This window comes from Anser brachyrhynchus (genome assembly GCF_964034855.1).
Source record: "Anser brachyrhynchus genome assembly, chromosome: 3".
Classification (NCBI taxonomy): domain Eukaryota; kingdom Metazoa; phylum Chordata; class Aves; order Anseriformes; family Anatidae; genus Anser; species Anser brachyrhynchus.
The window spans coordinates 8,076-30,485 of record NC_137696.1 but is presented as its reverse complement, the minus strand read 5'-3'; the positions used below and the strand labels follow the sequence as shown (position 1 = coordinate 30,485).

At 51.9% G+C, this 22,410-nt stretch overlaps 1 protein-coding gene across 31 annotated transcripts in view; it reads left to right on the top strand.

Annotated features, from left to right (window-relative positions):
- LOC308192685 (uncharacterized protein) overlaps positions 1-21,040 on the top strand; it is a 29,125-nt gene extending 8,085 nt beyond the window's left edge. The window contains exons 1-17 of one of the 31 annotated variants that reach the window (XM_080586542.1): positions 10,232-10,365; positions 10,442-10,851; positions 11,028-11,098; positions 15,130-15,328; positions 15,430-15,564; positions 15,648-15,698; positions 15,828-15,887; positions 16,409-16,500; positions 17,123-17,322; positions 17,433-17,496; positions 17,637-17,691; positions 18,043-18,147; positions 19,388-19,488; positions 19,617-19,669; positions 19,921-19,988; positions 20,060-20,153; positions 20,330-21,040. In XM_080586542.1, the coding sequence (XP_080442668.1) occupies positions 18,098-18,147; positions 19,388-19,488; positions 19,617-19,669; positions 19,921-19,988; positions 20,060-20,153; positions 20,330-20,362 (399 nt within the window). In that variant the 5' untranslated portion in view covers positions 10,232-10,365; positions 10,442-10,851; positions 11,028-11,098; ... (7 more) ...; positions 17,637-17,691; positions 18,043-18,097 and the 3' untranslated portion in view covers positions 20,363-21,040. The other 30 variants (XM_080586541.1, XM_080586539.1, XM_080586564.1 and 27 more) reach the window with 30 other exon arrangements.
- Positions 21,041-22,410: the final 1,370 nt, after the last annotated feature.

Here is a 22,410-nt window from a genome sequence, read left to right as displayed (position 1 = left end):
GGTGGTTGTGAGCTGCTTGTATACTGTAGGGGCCTGCTTGTACACCTTTGGGGCCTGCGTCTGGTAGGGGTGGGAGCTGCTTGTACACTGTTAGTGCCTGCCTTGGGGGGGGGGGGGGGGTTGGGAGCTGCTTCTACGCTGTAGGGGTCTGGGTCTTGGGGGGTTGGGGCTGTTTGTACACCTTTGGGGCGTGCCTCTGGGGAGGGTGTCTGGTGTTTGGGGGCTTTTCTGTAGCGTTTGGGGCTTGCATTTTGGCTTTGGGATGTGTCTTGAGCTTCTGGGGCCTAGCTGTAGTGCTTGGGGCCTGCATCTGGGGCTTTTCTGTAGCATTTTGGTCGCGTGTTTGTGATTTGGGGTCTGTATCCAGGGTTTTGCCTTTTTTTGTAGTTTTCAGCTTTGTGTCAGTTTCTTTGTGGGTTGCCTGGGGTTAGGGGCAGTCTGGGGTTTGGATCATTAGTCAGTGTCATTAGCGTCGGGGGGTTGATATGAAGGGTTAGGGTTGTGGTTAGAGTTGTTAGGGTTAAAGGGAATAAGGATTTTAGGGTAAGGGGATCAAGGTTGTGGGAATAAAAATGTTTTTGCACAGAGTTACATCGTTTAGAGGGAAGGAAGGTGGTATTGAGATATGCTTGCAGTGATAAGAAAGCTTACCAGACAACCTTGTGAAATGCAGACAACCAGAATCCTTAGAGCAATTGGTTGGAAATCACGGTGTAAGAAACATTACCACCTCAAAGAGGAAAACAGTCAAGGAAAAAAGAAAATTGACTTGTAACAGGCCAGCAGCTGTGTATTTTCTGTGAAGTACCGGATAGATTGTGAACCTGGATTACCCAGTCAATGGGGAAACTGAAGCGAAGAATCTCAGAGCTGGTGAGGAGCTGAAGTAAAGGAGCTGGGAAGAGAGAGGTATTGCAGCAGGTACGCTGTGGCTGTGAGGTGCCTCAGGGTGTGCTTTTCTCTTGTCTCTGCAGGGGCTTCGTGCAGTCTTGGACAGGGAAATCCCCGTGTCACGGAGCAGTGAGGGAAGGTGAGAGTTTTATCAGCCTGGTGATCCCTTATCTGAAGCGAAGGGAAGACATTCAGGTGTTTCCCTCTGAGGGTCTGAGGTGAGGCTGTTTGGGACAGAGGAGCAGCGTGGCAGGTGGTCGCTTGCAAGCACAGTGGTCATTTTGTCCTTCTGTGTTCCCAGGTGGCATGGGTGATGGTGGCCGTTCCTTTCAAGCTTGGATCTAACTTGCAGGTACAGAGGCAAGTAGACTGCTGTTTTGAAACGAAAACATTAAATATGGGGTGACTTCTGTTGTTGAGGGATGGGTGCTAATGCTGTCAGCTGAATTTTATCGTCTGACTGTGTTTTCCTTTGTTCAGGCTGAAACGCAGTGTGCAGTACAGGACGTCATGACGCGAGCTACCTCTGGAGTGACTCTGGTGAGTGATGAACAGAGGTAGGTGTTATTTTTGGGGTGCGGTTGTCGCTGCAGTTTTTTTAACTACATCCAATAGAGTAAAATTCCAGTTTCTCTTTTGGAGGTGCTCTAGGTGGCTTCAGAGAACGGGTGGAAGCATCTGCCACGTGGGGTAGGTAAGCGGCTGAGGTAAAGGAGGGGATGAGAGTAACTGTCCTGAGGGTGCAGTGGCTTTTATTGCTGTGGTTGCTTTCTGTTCTGCTTATCAGGTGCCACAGGCAAGGTGGGCTGTGATAGTCTTTAGAATAGGAGCAAAGGAGGTCACTGGAATGCTGTTTGGTTCCTGAGAAAGGTGTTGCAGAGGAAAAAGGTGGTCTGGTGTGGCAGCTCCTGATGGTGGTCGTCTTCAGTAGGTGAAGCGGTGCCTGAAGCCCCATCCCGTGTAGCCTGAGGATGAAGCCTGCTTTCCAGCAGTTTCCAAAACTGTGTTGAGGCTGAAATAGTGTGTCTGTGTTTGGGTTGGGGTTGCACCTTGGTGAGTGTAGGGATGAGTTTTAAGTTGGTGCAGCAGAGGGCCAGGCTCCATTGTCCTGTAGTGTGTTTTGACCCATCAGCATAGCCTTTTGGTTTACAGATAGCCTACTCAAGTACGTGATTTTTCCTGCAAGTGATGTTATTACATGGAATTGATTTTTTTTTGCATGTAATCTGTTATGCTCCCAGATTTTTCTTTCTGTATAAATAAAGGTTTGAGCTAATTCTAGCTGAAAAAATTTCAGTTGCTTGGTCATATTGTCTTTTCAATATTCAAAGCTGCAGCAAAAGCATGGGTATTGTTGCTTCTAGAATCACCCCAGTTCTCTTGTCTGCAGTCTGCATGCTGTTGAGCTAAACCAGATTTAAAAAAAGAAAAAAAAAACAAACCCCAAAACAAAAAAAAACCCCACAGCTGCTGTGCTTATTGTGCTCTTTCTACTTTCTTGTGCTTTGCCCCTCCCCTTTCCCAGGTGATTGGGTTTGGGTGCTGGGCGGGGCCAAATGGTATATGAGCCCCAGGTATGCCATTAGGGAGTTCATTGTGCCTGGGCTGCTCTTTGGGGTAAGTGCTTTGTTTTTCCTTCAGTCAGTTGCAGGGTTCTTTGGGCAGGTTGGAGTCTATGGATTTCTAGATTTTAAGTGCTTGGAAATCATTTACTAGAGGGATATTTAGCAGAGGTTGCTGGCTCACTTGTTTTTGGGATGGTGGGATCCACTTGTGTTTTTGGGTTATATTTGAATCTCTAGACGTATGAAGCCACTTGTGTAACTCTCCAGAGGACTAAAAAGAGCTTGATTACACACTGCAAGAGGCTTGACCACGTAGGTGCAGTACTACCAAGAGACTGAGCAGGGTCGTATCAGAGTTACCTTTTTCATCTGTAAAGGGTAAGTCTGTGATTAGCCCTGCTGGGGCTGCTGTGTGTGCATGGCTTTTTGGCATTTGTGGAGCTCAGTTGTTTTTTTTTTGTGTGTGTATGGTATTACTTTTTTTTCTTTTTAGAGCCAAATAGTGTGTGTGCTGAGCGTGGTTGGCAGGAGGAGGTGGGGAATTGTCTGGCAGGGGAGCTGTTCAGGACTGGTAGGTTTGGTTTCTAGGAGCGTGCGGCATCCTTCCTGTGCGATGCCACTGATTGTTGGGCAGGAACGTTCCAGCTCGTGTGTCTTAAACAACGTAGCTTGTGCAGTGTGTGTTGTGTGGCCCGGGCAGAGTTTGCCGCGGCGCTGTGAGCGAAGAATCTCAGCTCGAGCTGGTGAGCAGCTGAAGTAAAGGAGCTGGGAAGAGAGAGGTATTGCAGCAGGTACGCTGTGGCTGTGAGGTGCCTCAGGGTGTGCTTTTCTCTTGTCTCTGCAGGGGCTTCATGAAGTCTTGGACAGGGAAATCCCCGTGTCACGGAGCAGTGAGGGAAGGTGGGAGTTTTATCAGCCTGGTGATCCCTTATCTGAAGCGAAGGGAAAGACATTCAGGTGTTTCCCTCTGAGGGTCTGAGGTGAGGCTGTTTGGGACAGAGGAGTAATGTGCAGGTGGTTGCTTGCAAGCACAGTGGTCATTTTGTCCTTCTGTGTTCCCAGGTGGCATGGGTGATGGTGGCCGTTCCTTTCGAGCTTGGATCTAACTTGCAGGTACAGAGGCAAGTGGACTGCTGTTTTGAAACGAAAACATTAAATATGGGGTGACTTCTGTTGTTGAGGGATGGGTGCTAATGCTGTCAGCTGAATGTTCATCGTCTGACTGTTTTCCTTTGTTCAGGCTGAAACGCAGTGTGCAGTACAGGACGTCATGGCGCGAGCTACCTCTGGAGTGACTCTGGTGAGTGATGAACAGAGGTAGGTGTTATTTTTGGGGTGCGGTTGTCGCTGCAGTTTTTTTAACTACATCCAATAGAGTAAAATTCCAGTTTCTCTTTTGGAGGTGCTCTAGGTGGCTTCAGAGAACGGGTGGAAGCATCTGCCACGTGGGGTAGGTAAGCGGCTGAGGTAAAGGAGGGGATGAGAGTAACTGACCTGAGGGTGCAGTGGCTTTTATTGCTGTGGTTGCTTTCTGTTCTGCTTATCAGGTGCCACAGGCAAGGTGGTGGGCTGTGATAGTCTTTGGAATAGGAGCAAAGCAGGTCACTGGAATGCTGTTTGGTTCCTGAGACAGGAGTTGTAGAGGAGAAAAGCTTTCAATATTCAAAGCTGAAGCAAAAAAAATAAACCACAGCTGCTGCTTCTCCTCTTTCTACTTTCTTGTGTTTTGCCCCTCCCCTTTCCCAGGTGATTGGCTTTGGGTTCCAGGGAGGGCCTGGTGGTCACTGAGTCACAGGCATCCCATCAGAGAGCTCATTCTGCCTGGGCTGCTCTTTGGGGTAAGTGCTTTGTTTTTCCTTCAGTCAGTTGCAGGTTTCTTTAGGTGGTTAAGAGTCTATGGACTGATGCGTTTCCAAGTAGAGACCGGTACGCCCATCTTTGTGAGGTAACAACTAGTAGGACCTGTTAGAGTAAACCAATCTAGTAATAGGTGCCTGTATTGCATGCAGCTCTTCTTCAGGTGAGTAATTGTTATAGCGTGTTTACGGATATTATGGCAATCTTACTTTGTGTGTTTGCTTTGTGGTTCTGGGTCCCTTATGATTTCTGCTGAATTAAGGCAAATATTATCAAAGTTACAACCTCGGTGGCAAAGTGATGGAGCAGGGTTTGGGAGATAAGTATCATTGAAGCTGCCTGTGTAAGCATGTGTCTGCAAAGAGCAGGAGTAGGCGTGTAAGGGGTAGTCTTTTTCAGGGTTAGGGACAGTTTGTTATAGTTTTGGAGCTTTTGCCTGTGGTTTGTGTGGCTGTAGAGTGTTTAGACGTTGCAGCCTTCTAGTTTTTAAGTGCTTGGAATTCACGTAATAGAGGTGTGCTTAGGAGGTATTGCCGGCTAACTCGTTTTTAAGAAATGGTGGGGTACGGTTCCTCGACCGCATAAGCACGGTAGCATTACCAAGAGACTGAGCAGGGTCACCTTTTTCATCTGTAAAGGGTAAGTCTGTGATTACCCCTGTTGGGGCTGCTGTGCATTCATGGCCTTTTGGTATTTGTGGACCTGAGGATGTGGTTTTTTTTTTCTGGCTCTCGTCTCTGTGTTTGAGTCCTCTGCAAGGAGCTGTACTGTTTACGTGTCCATCACGGATATGACCTCCTCTTTTTGTTTCTTGTAGCCCAGGGCATGGGCACGGACACTTGAATGAGGCACGAGGGTGAGTGGACGGCAGTGTGGGCCCTGAGTTGGTCAGTGGATTGTGTTGGTCTGCTTTGCCTGTTATGCAGGCTTTGGAAGCACCTTGCGACAGCAGAGTACATCTCCTGCCACGTTCCTGAGGCGCGCCAGGCGTCAGCGGTTCCAGTTCCTGAAATGCTGGAGATGCTCGGAGCACAAGAGGAGCTGGGAGCGTGATGCATCTCCTTGGGATGTTAGGTGAGCGAAGCGGTGGTACTGGGTTGGGGAACGTGGGTCTGGGGCTTCTTGGCTGTTGGGGTAGGGGAGGAAAGAAGAGGAGTGGGTATAGACTGTTTTGTGGATTGTCATTTTTGTTTGTTCTTTCTCCTTGGTCTAAGCTACGTGACCTTGGCTCAGCACAGTAAATGGAAGCGCTAAGCCTGGATCGGGAAGGTGAGTGGAGAAAAGTTGGAAAAAGGGCATTGTTTTTGATCTGGTAGTCTATTGGTCCCACCTCTGGGTGACTCCTCTTTTCCGGGGACGAAGAAGATAGTGGGGACATCCTAGTTGGCCTCTGTGGTCCACCTTGAGGATGGATTGTGACCCCTGAGAATTAAGTCCAGGGGCAAATACTGTGTGTTTGGGGGTGGTTGGCAGGGGAAGGCGGGCAGTTGTCTGGAGTTGGTCTATCTGACTTCAGTAGCAGAGCAGGTCAGCGGACTACTGTTTTGTTTTTGAGGTGGGTGTTTCACTAGAAGAAGTTTGGCTGGTGTGCCAGTGCCTGATGGCACTTTATTTCTGCAGGTGAAGAGGAGCCTCGTGCCGGAAGCAATGTCCTGGCTAGCCTTCGTGTTCCTTGATGAGGATGGAACCTGCCTCCCATCATTCCCAAGCTAAGTTGCGGGGCAAGTGCTATGTTTGCTTTCGGGTTTTGAATGCACACATAGGGCGAGGGTCTGTGCTTTTAAGTCATTGCTGTGGATGGGGCCTTTTAGGATTGATCACGGTCAGACAGTGTGTGGGGGCGTGGGATTCTGTCAGGTAGGGCTTGAGCACGTGCCAGGCAGGGCAGTTCCAGCTTGGTGTCTGTGTTCTGTGTTGTCTGTGCTGTGCTGTTGCTCCTGGTGCTTGGCAGGCCCTGGGGAAGCCGTCCTGAGTGTGTCGAACACTTGACCTCACTGGAATAATGCTGATGCTCAATCGGAAGCTGAGCATTTCTTGTCTTGCAGTGGGAGCTTAAAGAGATCATTTCTTCTGTGCGTGTAATTTTTTTGTATCAAATGTTTCTTGATGCGATTATCATATGTTACACGCTCCTCGGGTCTTGATATCCTCATTGCCTTTTTCCACTGGACAGATTAGATGGGCAACTTGTTAGCCACACCAAAGGTCCTAAATGCTTGTTTCATCATCGTAGGGCTGATCTGAGCACTTCTTGACTTGCAGTCGCAGCTTCAAGCGCAGATGTGTTTCAGGTCTTGTGCATCATATTCGGTTTCAGATGGCATCTGTTTCCATCCTCGCTGTTGCGGAAGTCATGTGGGCTTCATCAGGAGCTCTGTCTTGGGAGTTCATTTCCGAAGCATTTTTCTTCCGGGGTTTGCACTCCCCATCCTTCTGGTCTCTTGCCTTGAAGGCAGGCTTTTTATGCCTCCATCATCCCAGTTCTGGCAGTTGCTTCCAGTCGCATGTCGTGACATTTGAGTCTCTCCTTGGGTCTGCTGCAGAGCACCTGTTCTGACTTGCTGTCGCTGTATGGCTTCCCTCTGGGAGTCCTTTTTTTGCGCCTTGTGTTCTGTGTTTTGTTCGTAACGTTTGTAGCGTGCCTGTGTGTGTGTTTGGCCTGGAGCTGTCCTGCCTGGCAGTTAGTGATGGTAGCTAACGTGGCGGTGTACTAATACATTGTCCGGACTGTTTTGGCAAAGACATCCCGTCTGCCTCTGGGCACGTACTGAAGGGCAGCTGGCACAGAGTCATCTCTGTGGTGTTTGGCAAATGTGGAGGGGGAGACTTGAGCTGCTTGCGAGCAGCTGTTTGCATAGTGCTTGAATAGTGCTAGAGGAGAGGTCTGTCATTGAATCTTGAAAGCTCGCAGATGTGGAGTGTTTTTATTTTTCTCCAGTCCTAGATAAACCTTAGGAGCAACCGGTCAAAGGAAAGAGCTCCTTCTGGAGCTGTCAAGCTCTCGTTCGGCAGCTCGGTGACTGTCTTGATCTACTTCTGAGGTGCCGAGGCAAGTTGTCTGCTGTTTTGGAATGATAAAACTAGACATGGGGTCCCTTGTGTTGTTGAGGGATGGGTGCTAATGCTGGCAGCTGAATGATTACCTTCTATGTTTTCGTTTGTTAAAGCTGAAACACAGCGTACAACCTGGGACTTCGTACCCAGAGCTGCCTCTGGCAAGGTGAGCGATGAACAGATGGAGCAGTAATAGTTGGGTTGCGGTTCTCACTGTCACTCTAAGTGACCCCTCTTTTCTGTTTTAGAGGTGTTGTAGCTGGCTTAAGAGAGTAGATGGAAGCATCTGCCTCGGGGTAGGTAAGCGGGTAGAGGTAAGGCAGCAGATGAGAGTAACTGTCCTAGCTGTGCTGCGGCTTTGGATGCTGCCGCGGCCTATGCTTTTCTTCCTCTTTCACAGGTGTCTCGCACAGGCTCAAAGGAGCAAACTGCATTCTGAAGAGCTGCCTAAGTAGGGGGGCTGGTCATGTGCTGGGTTGGAGCGGAATGGCCAAGTAGCACGAGGTGACTATGAAAGGTCTCTGTCTTGCTTTGCAGGTGCCATGGCAGGCTCTTCACAGAAGTGGCTGAGTATTTGAGATGAGGCCGGAGAGTGACAAAGAGCAGCACGTGCAGGGATGGTTTCCAAGCGCTGCGGTTGCTTTCTCTTCTGTTGGTCAGGTGCCACAGGCAAGGTGGGCTGTGACATCAGTCTTTAGAATTGGAGCAAAGCAGGTCACTGGAATGCCGCAGGGCATCTGAGAAGGGTGTTTTAACAGAAAAAGTTTGTCTGGCGTGGCGGTGTCTGATGGCAGTGTGTTTCCACAGGTGAAGAGGTGCCTGGAGCCCCATCTCATCTAGCCTGCACGTGCCTTGAGGATAAAGCCTGCTTTCCAGCAGTGTGGAAAGCACCACCAGTCTGTGGTGCCGGCCCGGCCGAGTTGGAGCATGTGAGCAGCTGAAGAAAAAGAGCTAGTGAAAGAGAGGTATTGCAGCAGGTAGGCTGTGCCTGTGAGGTGCCTGAGGATCTGCCTTTTCTTTTTTTTCTTTTGTGGGTGCTTCCTGCAGCCTTGGAGAGGTGAATCCCCACATTGTGGAGTGCTGAGGAAAGGCGAGAGGGTCGTCAGCCCAGTCAGTGTCCCTAAGCAAGGTCCCCCTAAGGCAAGTCCTTGAAGTGTTTCCCCTGGTTTAGCAGGTGCTGCAGCAGGCCTTCCTCAGAATCTGCTGAGGGTCTGAGGTGAGGCTGGGTGGGATAGAGGAGCAGTGTGGTGGGTGATTACTTGAGAACACAACGATCATTTTATCCCTTTGTTTTCCCAGGTGGTGTGGGTGATACTGGCTGTACTGTTGGAGCTTGGACTCAGAGAGGAACGGGTGAGCACAACCATATATTGCTTCAGTGGTAGTCAGTATTGCGGAGGAGGTGGGCATCAGGGCCGGTGTGCTAGTGAATGCTGGTACGCTGTTTTTGCAGATGATGATAAGCCTGGCCATGGACTCAGATGTCTCTCAGTGTCTGTGCATTTCTTGAGGTGGAGGGAATTTACCATCCAGCAATCTGAGAGCTAAGTTGAGGGGCACCTGGTATTTGCATATGTGGTGTGGCTGATGGGAGCTGGGAGCCGGAGCAGCATGGAGCCAGCCGGCTGAATATACTTGGTGCCACTGTGAGGGTGGTTCAGGCTGGGTCACCTTCAGGCTGCTTGAGGCTGGGTCATCAGGCTAATAGAAGGAGCAGGGGGTATTTTGTAGCGTGAGTGTATGTGCCAGGCAGGACAGTTCCCATCTGTTTATTTGTCTTGTAGTGCTGCCTCTGCAGGGTGTGTTCTGTGTCATGCACTCCTCGGGTCTTTGTATCAAATGTTTCTTGATGTGATCATCATGTTACGTGCTCCTCAGGTCTTGATATCCTCATTGCCTTTTTCCACTGGACGGATTAGATGGGCAACTTGTTAGCCACACCAAAGGTCCTAAATGCTTGTTTTGTCATCATGGGTCTGATCCGAGCACTTCTTGTATTGCAGTCGCAGCTTCAAGCGCAGATGTGTTTCAGGTCTTGTGCATCATATTCGGTTTCAGATGGCATCTGTTTCCATCCTCGCTCTTGCAGAAGTCATCTGGGTCGCATCAGGAGCTCTTGCTTGGGAATTCATTTCCTAAGAGATTTCTTCTGGGGTTTGCACTCCCCATCCTTCTGGTCTCTTGTCTTGAAGGCAGGCTTTTTATGCCTCCATCATCCCAGTTCTGGCAGTTGCTTCCAGTCGCATGTCGTGACATTTGAGTCTCTCCTTGGGTCTGCTGCAGAGCACCTGTTCTGACTTGCTGTTGCTGTAGGGCTTCCCTCTGGGAGTCCTCTTTTTTTTTTTTGCGCCTTGTGTTCTGTGTTTTGTTTGTAATGTTTGTAGCGTGCCTGTGTGTGTGTGTTTGGCCTGGAGCTGTCCTGCCTGGCAGTTAGTGATGGTAACTAACGTGGCGGTCCATCGGTGTACTAATACATCGTCCGGACTGTTTTGGCAAAGACATCTGGTCTGCCTCTGGGCACGTACTGAAGGGCAGCTGGCACAGAGTCATCTCCGTGGTGTTTGGCAAATGTGGAGGGGGAGACTTGAGCTGCTTGCGAGCAGCTGTTTGCATAGTGCTTGAGTAGTGCTAGAGGAGAGGTCTGTCATTGAATCTTGAAAGCTCGCAGATGTGGGGTTTTGATTTTTTGTATGTATTTCGTTCCCCTCCCCAGTAGAGGGGTAAACCTTAGGAGGAACAGGTCACAGGAAAGAGCTCCTTTTGGAACCGTCAAGGACTCGGTAGGCAACCCGGTGACTGGCTTGATCTACTTTCCAGGTGCTGAGGCAAGGGGGCTGCTGTTTTGAAATGATAAAATTAGCCATGGGGTCCCTTGTGTTGTTGAGGGATGGGTGCTAATGCTGGCAGCTGAATGATTATCTTCTGACTGTTTTCATTTGTTAAAGCTGAAACACAGCGTACGACCTGGGACTTCACGACCAGAGCTGGTTTTGGCAAGGTGAGCGATGAACAGATGCAGCAGTTATTTTAGGGGTGCGGTTGTCACTGCAGTTACTTAACTACACAAAATACAGTTAAAGTCCTGTTTATATTCCAGAGGTGTTGTAGCTGGCTTAAGAGAGCAGATGGAAGCATCTGCCTCGAGGGCAGGTGAGGGGGCAGAGTAAGGGAGCAGGTGAGAGTACCTGTCCTAGCTGTGCTGCGGCTTTGGATGCTGCCGCGGCCTATGCTTTTCTTTTTTTTTCGCAGGTGCCTTGCACAGACTCAGAGGGGCCAAGCTGCACTCTGAAGAGCAGCACGAGAAGGGCAGGCTGGTCGTGAGTGGAGCAGTGGAGCAGAATGGCCGAGTTGCGCAAGGTGACTGCGAAGGGTATCCATCTTGCTTTGCAGGTGTCATGGCAGGCTCTACACAGAAGTGGCTGAGGATTTGAGAAGAGGTTACAGAGCATCAAGGAGCGGCACGTGCAGTGACGGTTTCCAAACGGTATGGTTGCTTTCTCTTCTGTTGATCGGGTGCCACAGGCAAGGTGGGCTGTGACACTAGTCTTTAGAATCGGAGCAAAGCAGGTCACTTGAATGCCGCGGGGCATCTGAGAAGGGTGTTTTAACAGAAAAAGCTTGTCTGGCATGGCGGTGCCTGATGGCAGTGTGTTTCCACAGGTGAAGAGGTGCCTGAAGCCCCATCCTGTCTAGCCTGCGCACACCTCGCTGAGAATGAAAGCCGCTTTCCAGTAATTCAGAAAGCCAAGTTACGTCTCGGCCTCGAGCATCTGGGGCTCGTGCCTGTGCTTTTGGGCCTGTCTGTAGCGTTTGGCACCTGCATTAGTACTTGCTTGGCATATGTTTAGGCTTTTGGGGCCTGTGTCTTGGGGGGTGTGTGGAGCTGCTTGTACACCTTTGGGGCTTGCATCTGGGGGGGGGGTTGGGAGTTGCTTGAACAGCTTTGGGGACTGTGTCTGGGGGGGGTCAGGGCCTGCATCTGGGGGGGTTGGAAGGTGCCCCTACAATGTAGGGATGTGTATCTGTGGGGGTTGGGAGCTGCTTGTACACAGTATGGGCTTGCATTTGGGGGTGGGTGTTGGGAGCTGCTTGTACACTGCAGGGATCTGCATCTGGAGGGGGTTGGGAGCTGCTTGTCCACCTTTGGGACTTGCATCTGGGGGGGGTTGGGAGCTGCTTGTACGCCTTTGGGACTTGTATCTGGGGGGGGGTTGGGAGCTGCTTGTTCACTGCAGGGTCCTGCCTTGGGCAGGGTTTGTAGCTGCTTGTACAGCTTTGGGGTCTGCAGCTGGGGCTGGTTGAGAGGTGCTTGTCCACTGTAGGTGCCCACGTTTGGGGAGTTGGGAGCTGCTTGTACACTTTTGGGGCCTGCAGCTGGGAGGGGTTGTGAGATGCTTGTACACGCTAGGGGCTTCCCTGTATGGGGCTTTGGGGCCTGCCTCTGGGCGGGGGGTGGTTGTGAGCTGCTTGCACACCCTTGGGCCTGCCTCTGCGGGGGCTTGGTGCCTGTGTCTGGGGAGTGGGGGGGTTCAGAGCTGGTTGTACAGTATAGGAGCCTGCGTTGGGGGGGGGGTTGAGAGCTGCTCGTACACTGGACGCCTGGGTTGGGGGGGAAGGTTTGGAGCTGCTTGTGCACCTTTGGGGCTTGCATCTGGGGGGGGGTTGGGAGCTGCTTGTACACCTTTGGGACTTGCATCTGGGGGGGGGGTGGGAGCTGCTTGTACACCTTTGGGACTTGCATCTGGGGGGGGTTGGGAGCTGCTTGTACATCTTTCGGGCTTGCATCTGGAGGGGGTTGGGAGCTGCTTGTACACTGTTAGGGCCTGCCTTGGGGGGGGGAGGGGGGTTGGGGCATGTGCCTTGGGGGTGGGGTTGGGAGCTGCTTCTACGCTGTAGGGGTCTGGGTCTTGGGGGGTTGGGGCTGTTTTTACACCTTTGGGGTGTGCCTCTGGGGAGGGTGGGGAGTTGCTTGTACACGCTAGGGGCTTCCCTCTATGGGGCTTTGGGGCCTGCCTCGGGGGGGGAGGGGTTGGAAGCTGCTTGCACACCCTTGGGGCCTGCCTCTGCGGGGGCTTGGTGCCTGCGTCTGGTGAGTGGGGGGGTTCAGAGCTGGTTGTAGTGTAGGAGCCTGCGTTGGGGGGGGGTTGGGAGCTGCTCGTACACTGGAAGCCTGGTTTGGGGGGGGGGAGGTTTGGAGCTGCTTGTGCACCCTCGGGGCCTGCCTTTGCGGGGGCTTGGTGCCTGTGTCTGGGGAGTGGGGGGGTTCAGAGCTGGTTGTACAGTATAGGAGCCTGCGTTGGGGGGGGGGTTGGGAGTTGCTCGTACACTGGACGCCTGGGTTGAGGGGGAAGGTTTGGAGCTGCTTGTGCACCTTTGGGGCTTGCATCTCGGGGGGGTTGGGAGCTGCTTGTTGTCCTGGTTCCAGTTAGGACAGAGTTAATTTTTCCTCATAGTGGCTGGTAGGGTGCTATGTTTTGGATTAGGATGAGAAGAGCGCTGATAACATGCTGATGTTTTAATTGTTGCAGAGCAGTCTTTACACCAGGCCAAGGACTTTTCGGCTTCTCGCTCTGTCCTGCCAGCGAGCAGGCTGGGGGTGCAGCAGGAGCTGGGAGGGGACAGACCCAGGACAGCTGACCCAAACTGGCCAAAGGGGTATTCCATACCATCTGGTGTCATGCTAAACAATATATAGGGGTGGCTGGCCGGGGTGGGGGGCCGGCTGCTCGGGGATAGGCTGGGCATCGGTCAGCGGGTGGTGAGCAATTGCATGGTGCATCACTTGTTTTCTTACACATTATTATTATTAATACTATTATCATTATCACTAATATTATTATTATTGTTATTATTATATTCCTGTCTTAATAAACTGTCTTTATCTCAACTCACTGGCTTCACTTTCCCGTTTCTCTCCCCCATCCCAGAGAGGGAGGGGGGAGGGTGAGCGAACGACTGTGTGGTGTTTAGCTGCCAGCTGGGTTAAACCACAACAGGGGGGTTGGGAGCTGCTTGTACACCTTTGGGACTTGCATCTGGGGGGGAGGTGGGAGCAGCTTGTACATCTTTCGGGCTTGCATCTGGAGGGGGTTGGGAGCTGCTTGTACACTGTTAGGGCCTGCCTTGGGGGGGGGGGTTGGGGCATGTGCCTTGGGGGTGGGGTTGGGAGCTGCTTCTACGCTGTAGGGGTCTGGGTCTTGGGGGGTTGGGGCTGTTTTTACACCTTTGGGGCGTGCCTCTGGGGAGGGTGGGGAGTTGCTTGTACACGCTAGGGGCTTCCCTCTATGGGGCTTTGGGGCCTGCCTCTGGGGGGGGGGGGTTGGGAGCTGCTTGCACACCCTTGGGGCCTGCCTCTGCGGGGGCTTGGTGCCTGCGTCTGGTGAGTGGGGGGGTTCAGAGCTGGTTGTAGTGTAGGAGCCTGCGTTGGGGGGGGGTTGGGAGCTGCTTGTGCACCTTTGGGGCTTGCATCTGGGGGGGTTTGGGGCCTGCCTCTGGGGGGGGTGGGTGGTTGTGAGCTGCTTGCACACCCTTGGGGCCTGCCTCTGGGGGGGGTGGGTGGTTGTGAGCTGCTTGCACACCCTTGGGGTCTGCCTCTGGGGGGGGTGGGTGCTTGCGTCTGGGGAGTGGGGGGGTTCAGAGCTGGTTGTACAGTATAGGAGCCTGCGTTGGGGGGGGTTGGGAGCTGCTCATTCACTGGACGCCTGGGATGGGGGGGAGGTTTGGAGCTGCTTGTGCACCTTTGGGGCTTGCATCTGGGGGGGGATCGGGTGCTGGTTGTACACCTTTGGGGCCTGCCTCTGGGGGGGGTGGGAGCTGCTTGTACACTGTTAGGGCCTGCCTTGGGGGGGGGTTGGGGTATGTTCCTTGGGGGGGTGGGGTTGGGAGCTGCTTCTATGCTGTAGGGGTCTGGGTCTTTGGGGGTTGGGGCTGTTTGTACACCTTTGGGGTGTGCCTCTGGGGAGGGCGGGGAGTTGCTTGTACACCTTTGGGGCCTGTCTCTGGGGGGGGTTGGGGCCTGTGCCGGGGGCATTGGGAGCTGCTTGTACACTCTAGGGTCCTCTGGCGGGCTTTGGAGCCTCCCTTTGAGGGGGGCAGTTGGAGCTGGTTGTACACCTTTGGGGCCTGAGTCTGGGGCGTGGGGGCTGGGCCTGGGGCCTGCACTGGGGTGGGGTGGGGTCCAGTTCATGGGGGGGGGTGGGTTGGGAGCTGCTTGTGGACAGTTGGGGTCTGCATCTGGGTGTGGTTGGGGCCTGTGTCTGGGGGTGGGTCGTGGCCCGCGTGTAGACTTCTGCAGCCTGCGTCTGGTGTTTGGGGGCTTTTCTGTAGCGTTTGGGGCTTGCATTTTGCTTTGGGATGTGTCTTGAGCTTCTGGGGCCTAGCTGTAGTGCTTGGGCCTGCGTCTGGGGCTTTTCTGTAGCATTTTGGTCGCGTGTGTGTGATTTGGGGTCTGTATCCAGGGTTTTGCCTTTTTGTAGTTTTCAGCTTTGTGTCAGTTTCTTTGTCGGTTTCCTGGGGTTGGGGCAGTTTGGGGTTTGGATCATTAGTCAGTGTCATTAGCGTCGGGGGGTTGATATGAAGGGTTAGGGTTGTGGTTAGAGTTGTTAGGGTTAAAGGGAATAAGGATTTTTAGGGTAAGGGGATCAAGGTTGTGGGAATAAAAATGTTTTTGCACAGAGTTACGTTGTTTAGAGGGGAAGGAAGGTGGTATTGAGATATGCTTGCAGTGAGAAGAAAGCTTACCAGACAACCTTGTGAAATGCAGACAACCAGAATCCTTAGAGCAATTGGGTGGAAATCACGGTGTAAGAAACATTACCACCTCAAAGAGGAAAACAGTCAAGGAAAAGAGAAAATTGGCTTTTAACAGGCCAGCAGCTGTGTATTTTCAGTGAAGCACCGGATAGATTGTGAACCTGGATTACCCAGTCAATGGGAAACTGAAGCGAAGAATCTCAGAGCTGGTGAGGAGCTGAAGTAAAGGAGCTGGGAAGAGAGAGGTATTGCAGCAGGTACGTTGTGGCTGTGAGGTGCCTCAGGGTGTGCTTTTCTCTTGTCTCTGCAGGGGCTTCGTGCAGTCTTGGACAGGGAAATCCCCGTGTCACGGAGCAGTGAGGGAAGGTGAGAGTTCTATCAGCCTGGTGATCCCTTATCTGATGCAAAGGGAAGACATTCAGGTGTTTCCCTCTGAGGGTCTGAGGTGAGGCTGTTTGGGACAGAGGAGCACTGTGGCAGGTGGTGGCTTGCAAGCACAGTGGTCATTTTGTCCTTCTGTGTTCCCAGGTGGCATGGGTGATGGTGGCCGTTCCTTTCGAGCTTGGATCTAACTTGCAGGTACAGAGGCAAGTGGACTGCTGTTTTGAAACGAAACCATTAAATATGGGGTGACTTCTGTTGTTGAGGGATGGGTGCTAATGCTGTCAGCTGAATGTGTATCTTCTGACTGTGTTTTCCTTTGTTCAGGCTGAAACGCAGTGTGCAGTACAGGACGTCGCGACCCGAGCTGCCTCTGGAGTGACTCTGGTGAGTGATGAACAGAGGTAGCTGTTAGTTTTGGGGTGCGGCTGTCGCTGCAGTTTTTGTAACTATATCAAATAGAGTAAAATTCCAGTTTCTCTCTTAGAGGTGCTCTAGGTGGCTTCAGAGAACGGGTGGAAGCATCTGCCGTGTGGGGTAGGTAAGCGGCTGAGGTAAAGGAGGGGATGAGAGTAACTGTCCTGAGGGTGCAGTGGCTTTTGCTGCTGTGGTTGCTTTCTGTTCTGCTTATCAGGTGCCACAGGCAAGGTGGGCTGTGATAATCTTTGGAATAGGAGCAATGCAGGTCACTGCAATGCTGTTTGGTTCCTTAGGCAGGTGTTGTAGAGGAGAAAAGCTTTCAATATTCAAAGCTGAAGCCAAAACATGGGGATTGTTGCTTCTAGAAACAACCCAGTTCTCTTGTCTGCACCCTGCATGCTGTTGAGCTAAGCCATATAAATAGATACATAAACCACAGGTGTTGCTTCTCCTCTTTCTACTTTGTGCTTTGCCCTCCCCTTTCCCAGGTGATTGGCTTTGGGTCCCAGGCAGGGCCTAGTGGTCATTGAGTCGCAGGCATTCCATCAGAGAGCTCATTATGCCTGGGCTGCACTTTGGGGTAAGTGCTTTGTTTTTCCTTCAGTCAGTTGCAGGGGTCTTTAGGTGGGTCAGAGTCTACAGACTGATGCGTTTCGACGTAGAGACCGGTAGGCCCATCTTTGTGGGGTAACAACTAGTAGGACCTGTTAGAGTAAACCAATCTAGTAATAGGTGCCTGTATTGCATGCAGCTCTTCTTCAGGTGAGTAAGTGTTATAGCATGTTTATGGATAGGATATCAATGTTACTTTGTGTGTTTGCTTTGTGGTTCTGGGTCCCTTATGATTTCTGCAGAATTAAGGCAAATCTTATCAAAGTTACAACCTTGGTGGCAAAGTGATGGAGCAGGGTTTAGGAGATAAGTATCATCGAAGCTCCCTGTGTAAGCATGCATCTGAAAAGAGCAGCAGTAGGCATGTAAGGGGTGGTCTTTTTCAGGGTTAGGGACAGTTAGTTATAGTTTTGGAGCTTTTGCCTGTGGTTTGGGTGGCTGTAGGATCTTTAGACCTTGCAGCCTTCTAGATTTTAAGTGCTTGGAATTCACATAATAGAGGTGTGCTTAGGAGGTGTTGCCGGCTAACTTGTTTTTGGGAAATGGTGGGGTAAGGTTCCTTTTTTTTTGAGTTATCTTTTAATCTCTAGGTATATCAAGTCATTTGCATAACTGTCCAGAGGCTTCACAAGGAGCTTCAGTACACATCAGAAGGGGCTTGACCGCATAAGTGCAGTATTATGGAAAGACTGAGCAGGGTCACCGTTCTCATCTGTAAAGGATAAGTCTGTGATTACCCCTGTTGGGGCTGCTGTGCATTCATGGCCTTTTGGTATTTGTGGACCTGAGGGTGTGTTTTTTTTTTTTCTGGCTCTCGTCTCTGTGTTTGAGTCCTCTGCAAGGAGCTGTACTGTTTGTGTGTCCATCACGGATATGACCTCCTCTTTTTGTTTCTTGTAGCCCAGGGCATGGGCACGGACACTTGAATGAGGCACGAGGGTGATGCATCTCCTTGGGATGTTAGGTGAGCGAAGCGGTGGTACTGGGTTGGGGAACGTGGGTCTGGGGCTTCTTGGCTGTTGGGGTAGGGGAGGAAAGAAGAGGAGTGGGTATAGACTGTTTTGTGGATTGTCATTTTTGTTTGTTCTTTCTCCTTGGTCTAAGCCACGTGACCTTGGCTCAGCACAGTAAATGGAAGTGCTGAGCCTGGATCGGGAAGGTGAGTGGAGAAAAGTTGGGAAAAGGGCATTGTTTTTGATCTGGTAGTCTATTGGTCCCACCTCTGGGTGACTCCTCTTTTCCGGGGACGAAGAAGATAGTGGGGACATCCTAGTTGGCCTCTGTGGTCCACCTTGAGGATGGATTGTGACCCCTGAGAATTAAGTCCAGGGGCAAATACTGTGTGTTTGGGGGTGGTTGGCAGGGGAAGGCGGGCAGTTGTCTGGAGTTGGTCTATCTGACTTCAGTAGCAGAGCAGGCCAGTGGACTACTGTTTTGTTTTTGAGGTGGGTGTTTCACTGGAAGAAGTTTGGCTGGTGTGCCAGTGCCCGATGGCACTTTATTTCTGCAGGTGAAGAGGAGCCTCGTGCCGGAAGCAATGTCCTGGCTAGCCTTCGTGTTCCTTGATGAGGATGGAACCTGCCTCCCATCATTCCCAAGCTAAGTTGCGGGGCAAGTGCTATGTTTGCTTTCGGGTTTTGAATGCACACATAGGGCGAGGGTCTGTGCTTTTAAGTCATTGCTGTGGATGGGGCCTTTTAGGATTGATCACGGTCAGACAGTGTGTGGGGGCGTGGGATTCTGTCAGGTAGGGCTTGAGCACGTGCCAGGCAGGGCAGTTCCAGCTTGGTGTCTGTGTTCTGTGTTGTCTGTGCTGTGCTGTTGCTCCTGGTGCTTGGCAGGCCCTGGGGAAGCCGTCCTGAGTGTGTCGAACACTTGACCTCACTGGAATAATGCTGATGCTCAATCGGAAGCTGAGCATTTCTTGTCTTGCAGTGGGAGCTTAAAGAGATCATTTCTTCTGTGCGTGTAATTTTTTTGTATCAAATGTTTCTTGATGCGATCATCATATGTTACGCGCTCCTCAGGTCTTGATATCCTCATTGCCTTTTTCCACTGGACGGATTAGATGGGCAACTTGTTAGCCACACCAAAGGTCCTAAATGCTTGTTTCATCATCGTAGGGCTGATCTGAGCACTTCTTGTCTTGCAGTCACAGCCTGAAGCGCAGATGTGTTTCAGGTCTTGTGCATCATATTCGGTTTCAGATGGCATCTGTTTCCATCCTCGCTGTTGCGGAAGTCATGTGGGCTTCATCAGGAGCTCTGTCTTGGGAGTTCATTTCCGAAGCATTTTTCTTCCGGGGTTTGCACTCCCCATCCTTCTGGTCTCTTGCCTTGAAGGCAGGCTTTTTATGCCTCCATCATCCCAGTTCTGGCAGTTGCTTCCAGTCGCATGTCGTGACATTTGAGTCTCTCCTTGGGTCTGCTGCAGAGCACCTCTTCTGACTTGCTGTCGCTGTATGGCTTCCCTCTGGGAGTCCTCTTTTTTTTTGCGCCTTGTGTTCTGTGTTTTTTTCGTAATGTTTGTAGCGTGCCTGTGTGTGTGTGTTTGGCCTGGAGCTGTCCTGCCTGGCAGTTAGTGATGGTAGCTAACGTGGCGGTGTACTAATACATCGTCCGGACTGTTTTGGCAAAGACATCTGGTCTGCCTCTGGGCACGTACTGAAGGGCAGCTGGCACAGAGTCATCTCCGTGGTGTTTGGCAAATGTGGAGGGGGAGACTTGAGCTGCTTGCGAGCAGCTGTTTGCATAGTGCTTGAGTAGTGCTAGAGGAGAGGTCTGTCATTGAATCTTGAAAGCTCGCAGATGTGGGGTTTTGATTTTTTGTTCGTATTTCTTTCCCCTCCCCAGTAGAGGGGTAAACCTTAGGAGGAACAGGTCACAGGAAAGAGCTCCTTTTGGAACTGTCAAGGACTCGGTAGGCAACCCGGTGACTGGCTTGATCTACTTTCCAGGTGCTGAGGCAAGGGGGCTGCTGTTTTGAAATGATAAAATTAGCCATGGGGTCCCTTGTGTTGTTGAGGGATGGGTGCTAATGCTGGCATCTGAATGATTACCTTCTGACTGTTTTCATTTGTTAAAGCTGAAACACAGCGTACAACCTGGGACTTCACGACCAGAGCTGGTTTTGGCAAGGTGAGCGATGAACAGATGCAGCAGTTATTTTTGGGGTGCGGTTGTCACTGCAGTTACTTAACTACACAAAATACAGTTAAAGTCCTGTTTATATTCCAGAGGTGTTGTAGCTGGCTTAAGAGAGCAGATGGAAGCATCTGCCTCGAGGGCAGGTGAGGGGGCAGAGTAAGGGAGCAGGTGAGAGTACCTGTCCTAGCTGTGCTGCGGCTTTGGATGCTGCCGCGGCCTATGCTTTTCTTTTTCTTTCGCAGGTGCCTCGCACGGACTCAGAGGGGCCAAGCTGCACTCTGAAGAGCAGCACGAGAAGGGCAGGCTGGTCGTGAGTGGGGTTGGAGCAGAATGGCCAAGTTGCGCAAGGTGACTGCGAAGGGTTTCCATCTTGCTTTGCAGGTGCCATGGCAGGCTCTACACAGAAGTGGCTGAGGATTTGAGAAGAGGTTACAGAGCATCAAGGAGCGGCACGTGCAGTGACGGTTTCCAAACGGTATGGTTGCTTTCTCTTCTGTTGATCGGGTGCCACAGGCAAGGTGGGCTGTGACACTAGTCTTTAGAATCGGAGCAAAGCAGGTCACTTGAATGCCGCGGGGCATCTGAGAAGGGTGTTTTAACAGAAAAAGCTTGTCTGGCATGGCGGTGCCTGATGGCAGTGTGTTTCCACAGGTGAAGAGGTGCCTGAAGCCCCATCCTGTCTAGCCTGCGCACACCTCGCTGAGAATGAAAGCCGCTTTCCAGTAATTCAGAAAGCCAAGTTACGTCTCGGCCTCGAGCATCTGGGGCTCGTGCCTGTGCTTTTGGGCCTGTCTGTAGCGTTTGGCACCTGCATTAGTACTTGCTTGGCATATGTTTAGGCTTTTGGGGCCTGTGTCTTGGGGGGTGTGTGGAGCTGCTTGTACACCTTTGGGGACTGTGTTTTGGGGGTGGGGTCAGGGCCTGCATCTGGGGGAGTTGGAAGCTGCTCCTACAATGTAGGGATCTGTATCTGTGGGGGTTGGGAGCTGCTTGTACAATGTAGGGATCTACATCTGAAGTGGGTTGGGAGCTGCTTGTACGTCTTTGGGACTTGCATCTGGAGGGGGTTGGGAGCTGCTTGTCCACCTTTGGGACTTGTATCTGGGGGGGGGGGTGAGAGCTGCTTGTACACTGCAGGGTCCTGCCTTGGGCATGGTTTGTAGCTGCTTGTACAGCTTTGGGGTCTGCAGCTGGGGGGTGGTTGAGAGGTGCTTGTCCACTGTAGGTGCCCACGTTTGGGGAGTTAGGAGCTGCTTCTACGCTTTTGGGGCCTGCAGTTGGGAGGGGTTGTGAGTTGCTTGTACACACTAGGGGCTTCCCTGTATGGGGCTTTGGGGCTTGCCTCGGGGGGGGGTGGTTGTGAGCTGCTTGCACACCCTTGGGGCCTTCTCTGCGGGGTCTTGGTGCCTGTGTCTGGGGAGTGGGGGGTTCAGAGCTGGTTGTACAGTATAGGAGCCTGCGTTGGGGAGGGGTTGAGAGCTGCTCGTACACTGGACTCCTGGGTTGGGGGGGAGGTTTGGAGCTGCCTTGTGCACCTTTGGGGCTTGCATCTGGGGGGGGGTCGGGTGCTGGTTGTACACCTTTGGGGCCTGCCTCTGGGGAGGGAGCGTGGGGAGGGAGTTGCTTGTACACCTTTGGGGCCTGCCTTGGGGGGGGGTTGGGGCATGTGCCTTGGGGGATGGGGTTGGGAGCTGCTTCTATGCTGTAGGGGTCTGGGTCTTGGGGGTTTGGGGCTGTTTGTACACCTTTGGGGTGTGCCTCTGGGGAGGGCGGGGAGTTGCTTGTACACCTTTGGGGCCTGTGTCTGGGGGGGGTTGGGGCCTGTGCCGGGGGGGTGGGAGCTGCTTGTACACTCTAGGGTCCTCTGGCGGGCTTTGGAGCCTCCCTTTGAGGGGGGCAGTTGGGAGCTGGTTGTACACCTTTGGGGCCTGAGTCTGGGGCGTGGGGCTGGGCCTGGGGCCTGTGTCTGGGGGTGGGTCGTGGCCCACTTGTAGACTTCTGCAGCCTGCGTCTGGTGTTTGGGGGCTTTTCTGTAGCGTTTGGGGCTTGCATTTTGGCTTTGGGATGTGTCTTGAGCTTCTGGGGCCTAGCTGTAGTGCTTGGGGCCTGCGTCTGGGGCTTTTCTGTAGCATTTTGGTCGCGTGTGTGTGATTTGGGGTCTGTATCCAGGGTTTTGCCTTTTTTGTAGTTTTCAGCTTCGTGTCAGTTTCTTTGTCGGTTTCCTGGGGTTGGGGCAGTTTGGGGTTTGGATCATTAGTCAGTGTCATTAGCGTCGGGGGGTTGATATGAAGGGTTAGGGTTGTGGTTAGAGTTGTTAGGGTTAAAGGGAATAAGGATTTTAGGGTAAGGGGATCAAGGTTGTGGGAATAAAAATGTTTTTGCACAGAGTTACGTTGTTTAGAGGGAAGGAAGGTGGTATCGAGATATGCTTGCAGTGAGAAGAAAGCTTACCAGACAACCTTGTGAAATGCAGACAACCAGAATCCTTAGAGCAATTGGGTGGAAATCACGGTGTAAGAAACATTACCACCTCAAAGAGGAAAACAGTCAAGGAAAAGAGAAAATTGACTTGTAACAGGCCAGCAGCTGTGTATTTTCAGTGAAGCACCGGATAGATTGTGAACCTGGATTACCCAGTCAATGGGGAAACTGGGGAGGGGGTCCTGGTCACCGAGAGGAAAAAAAAATTTATATAAACTGTGTTATGGAACTAGTAGGTAGTTTGTGGGACG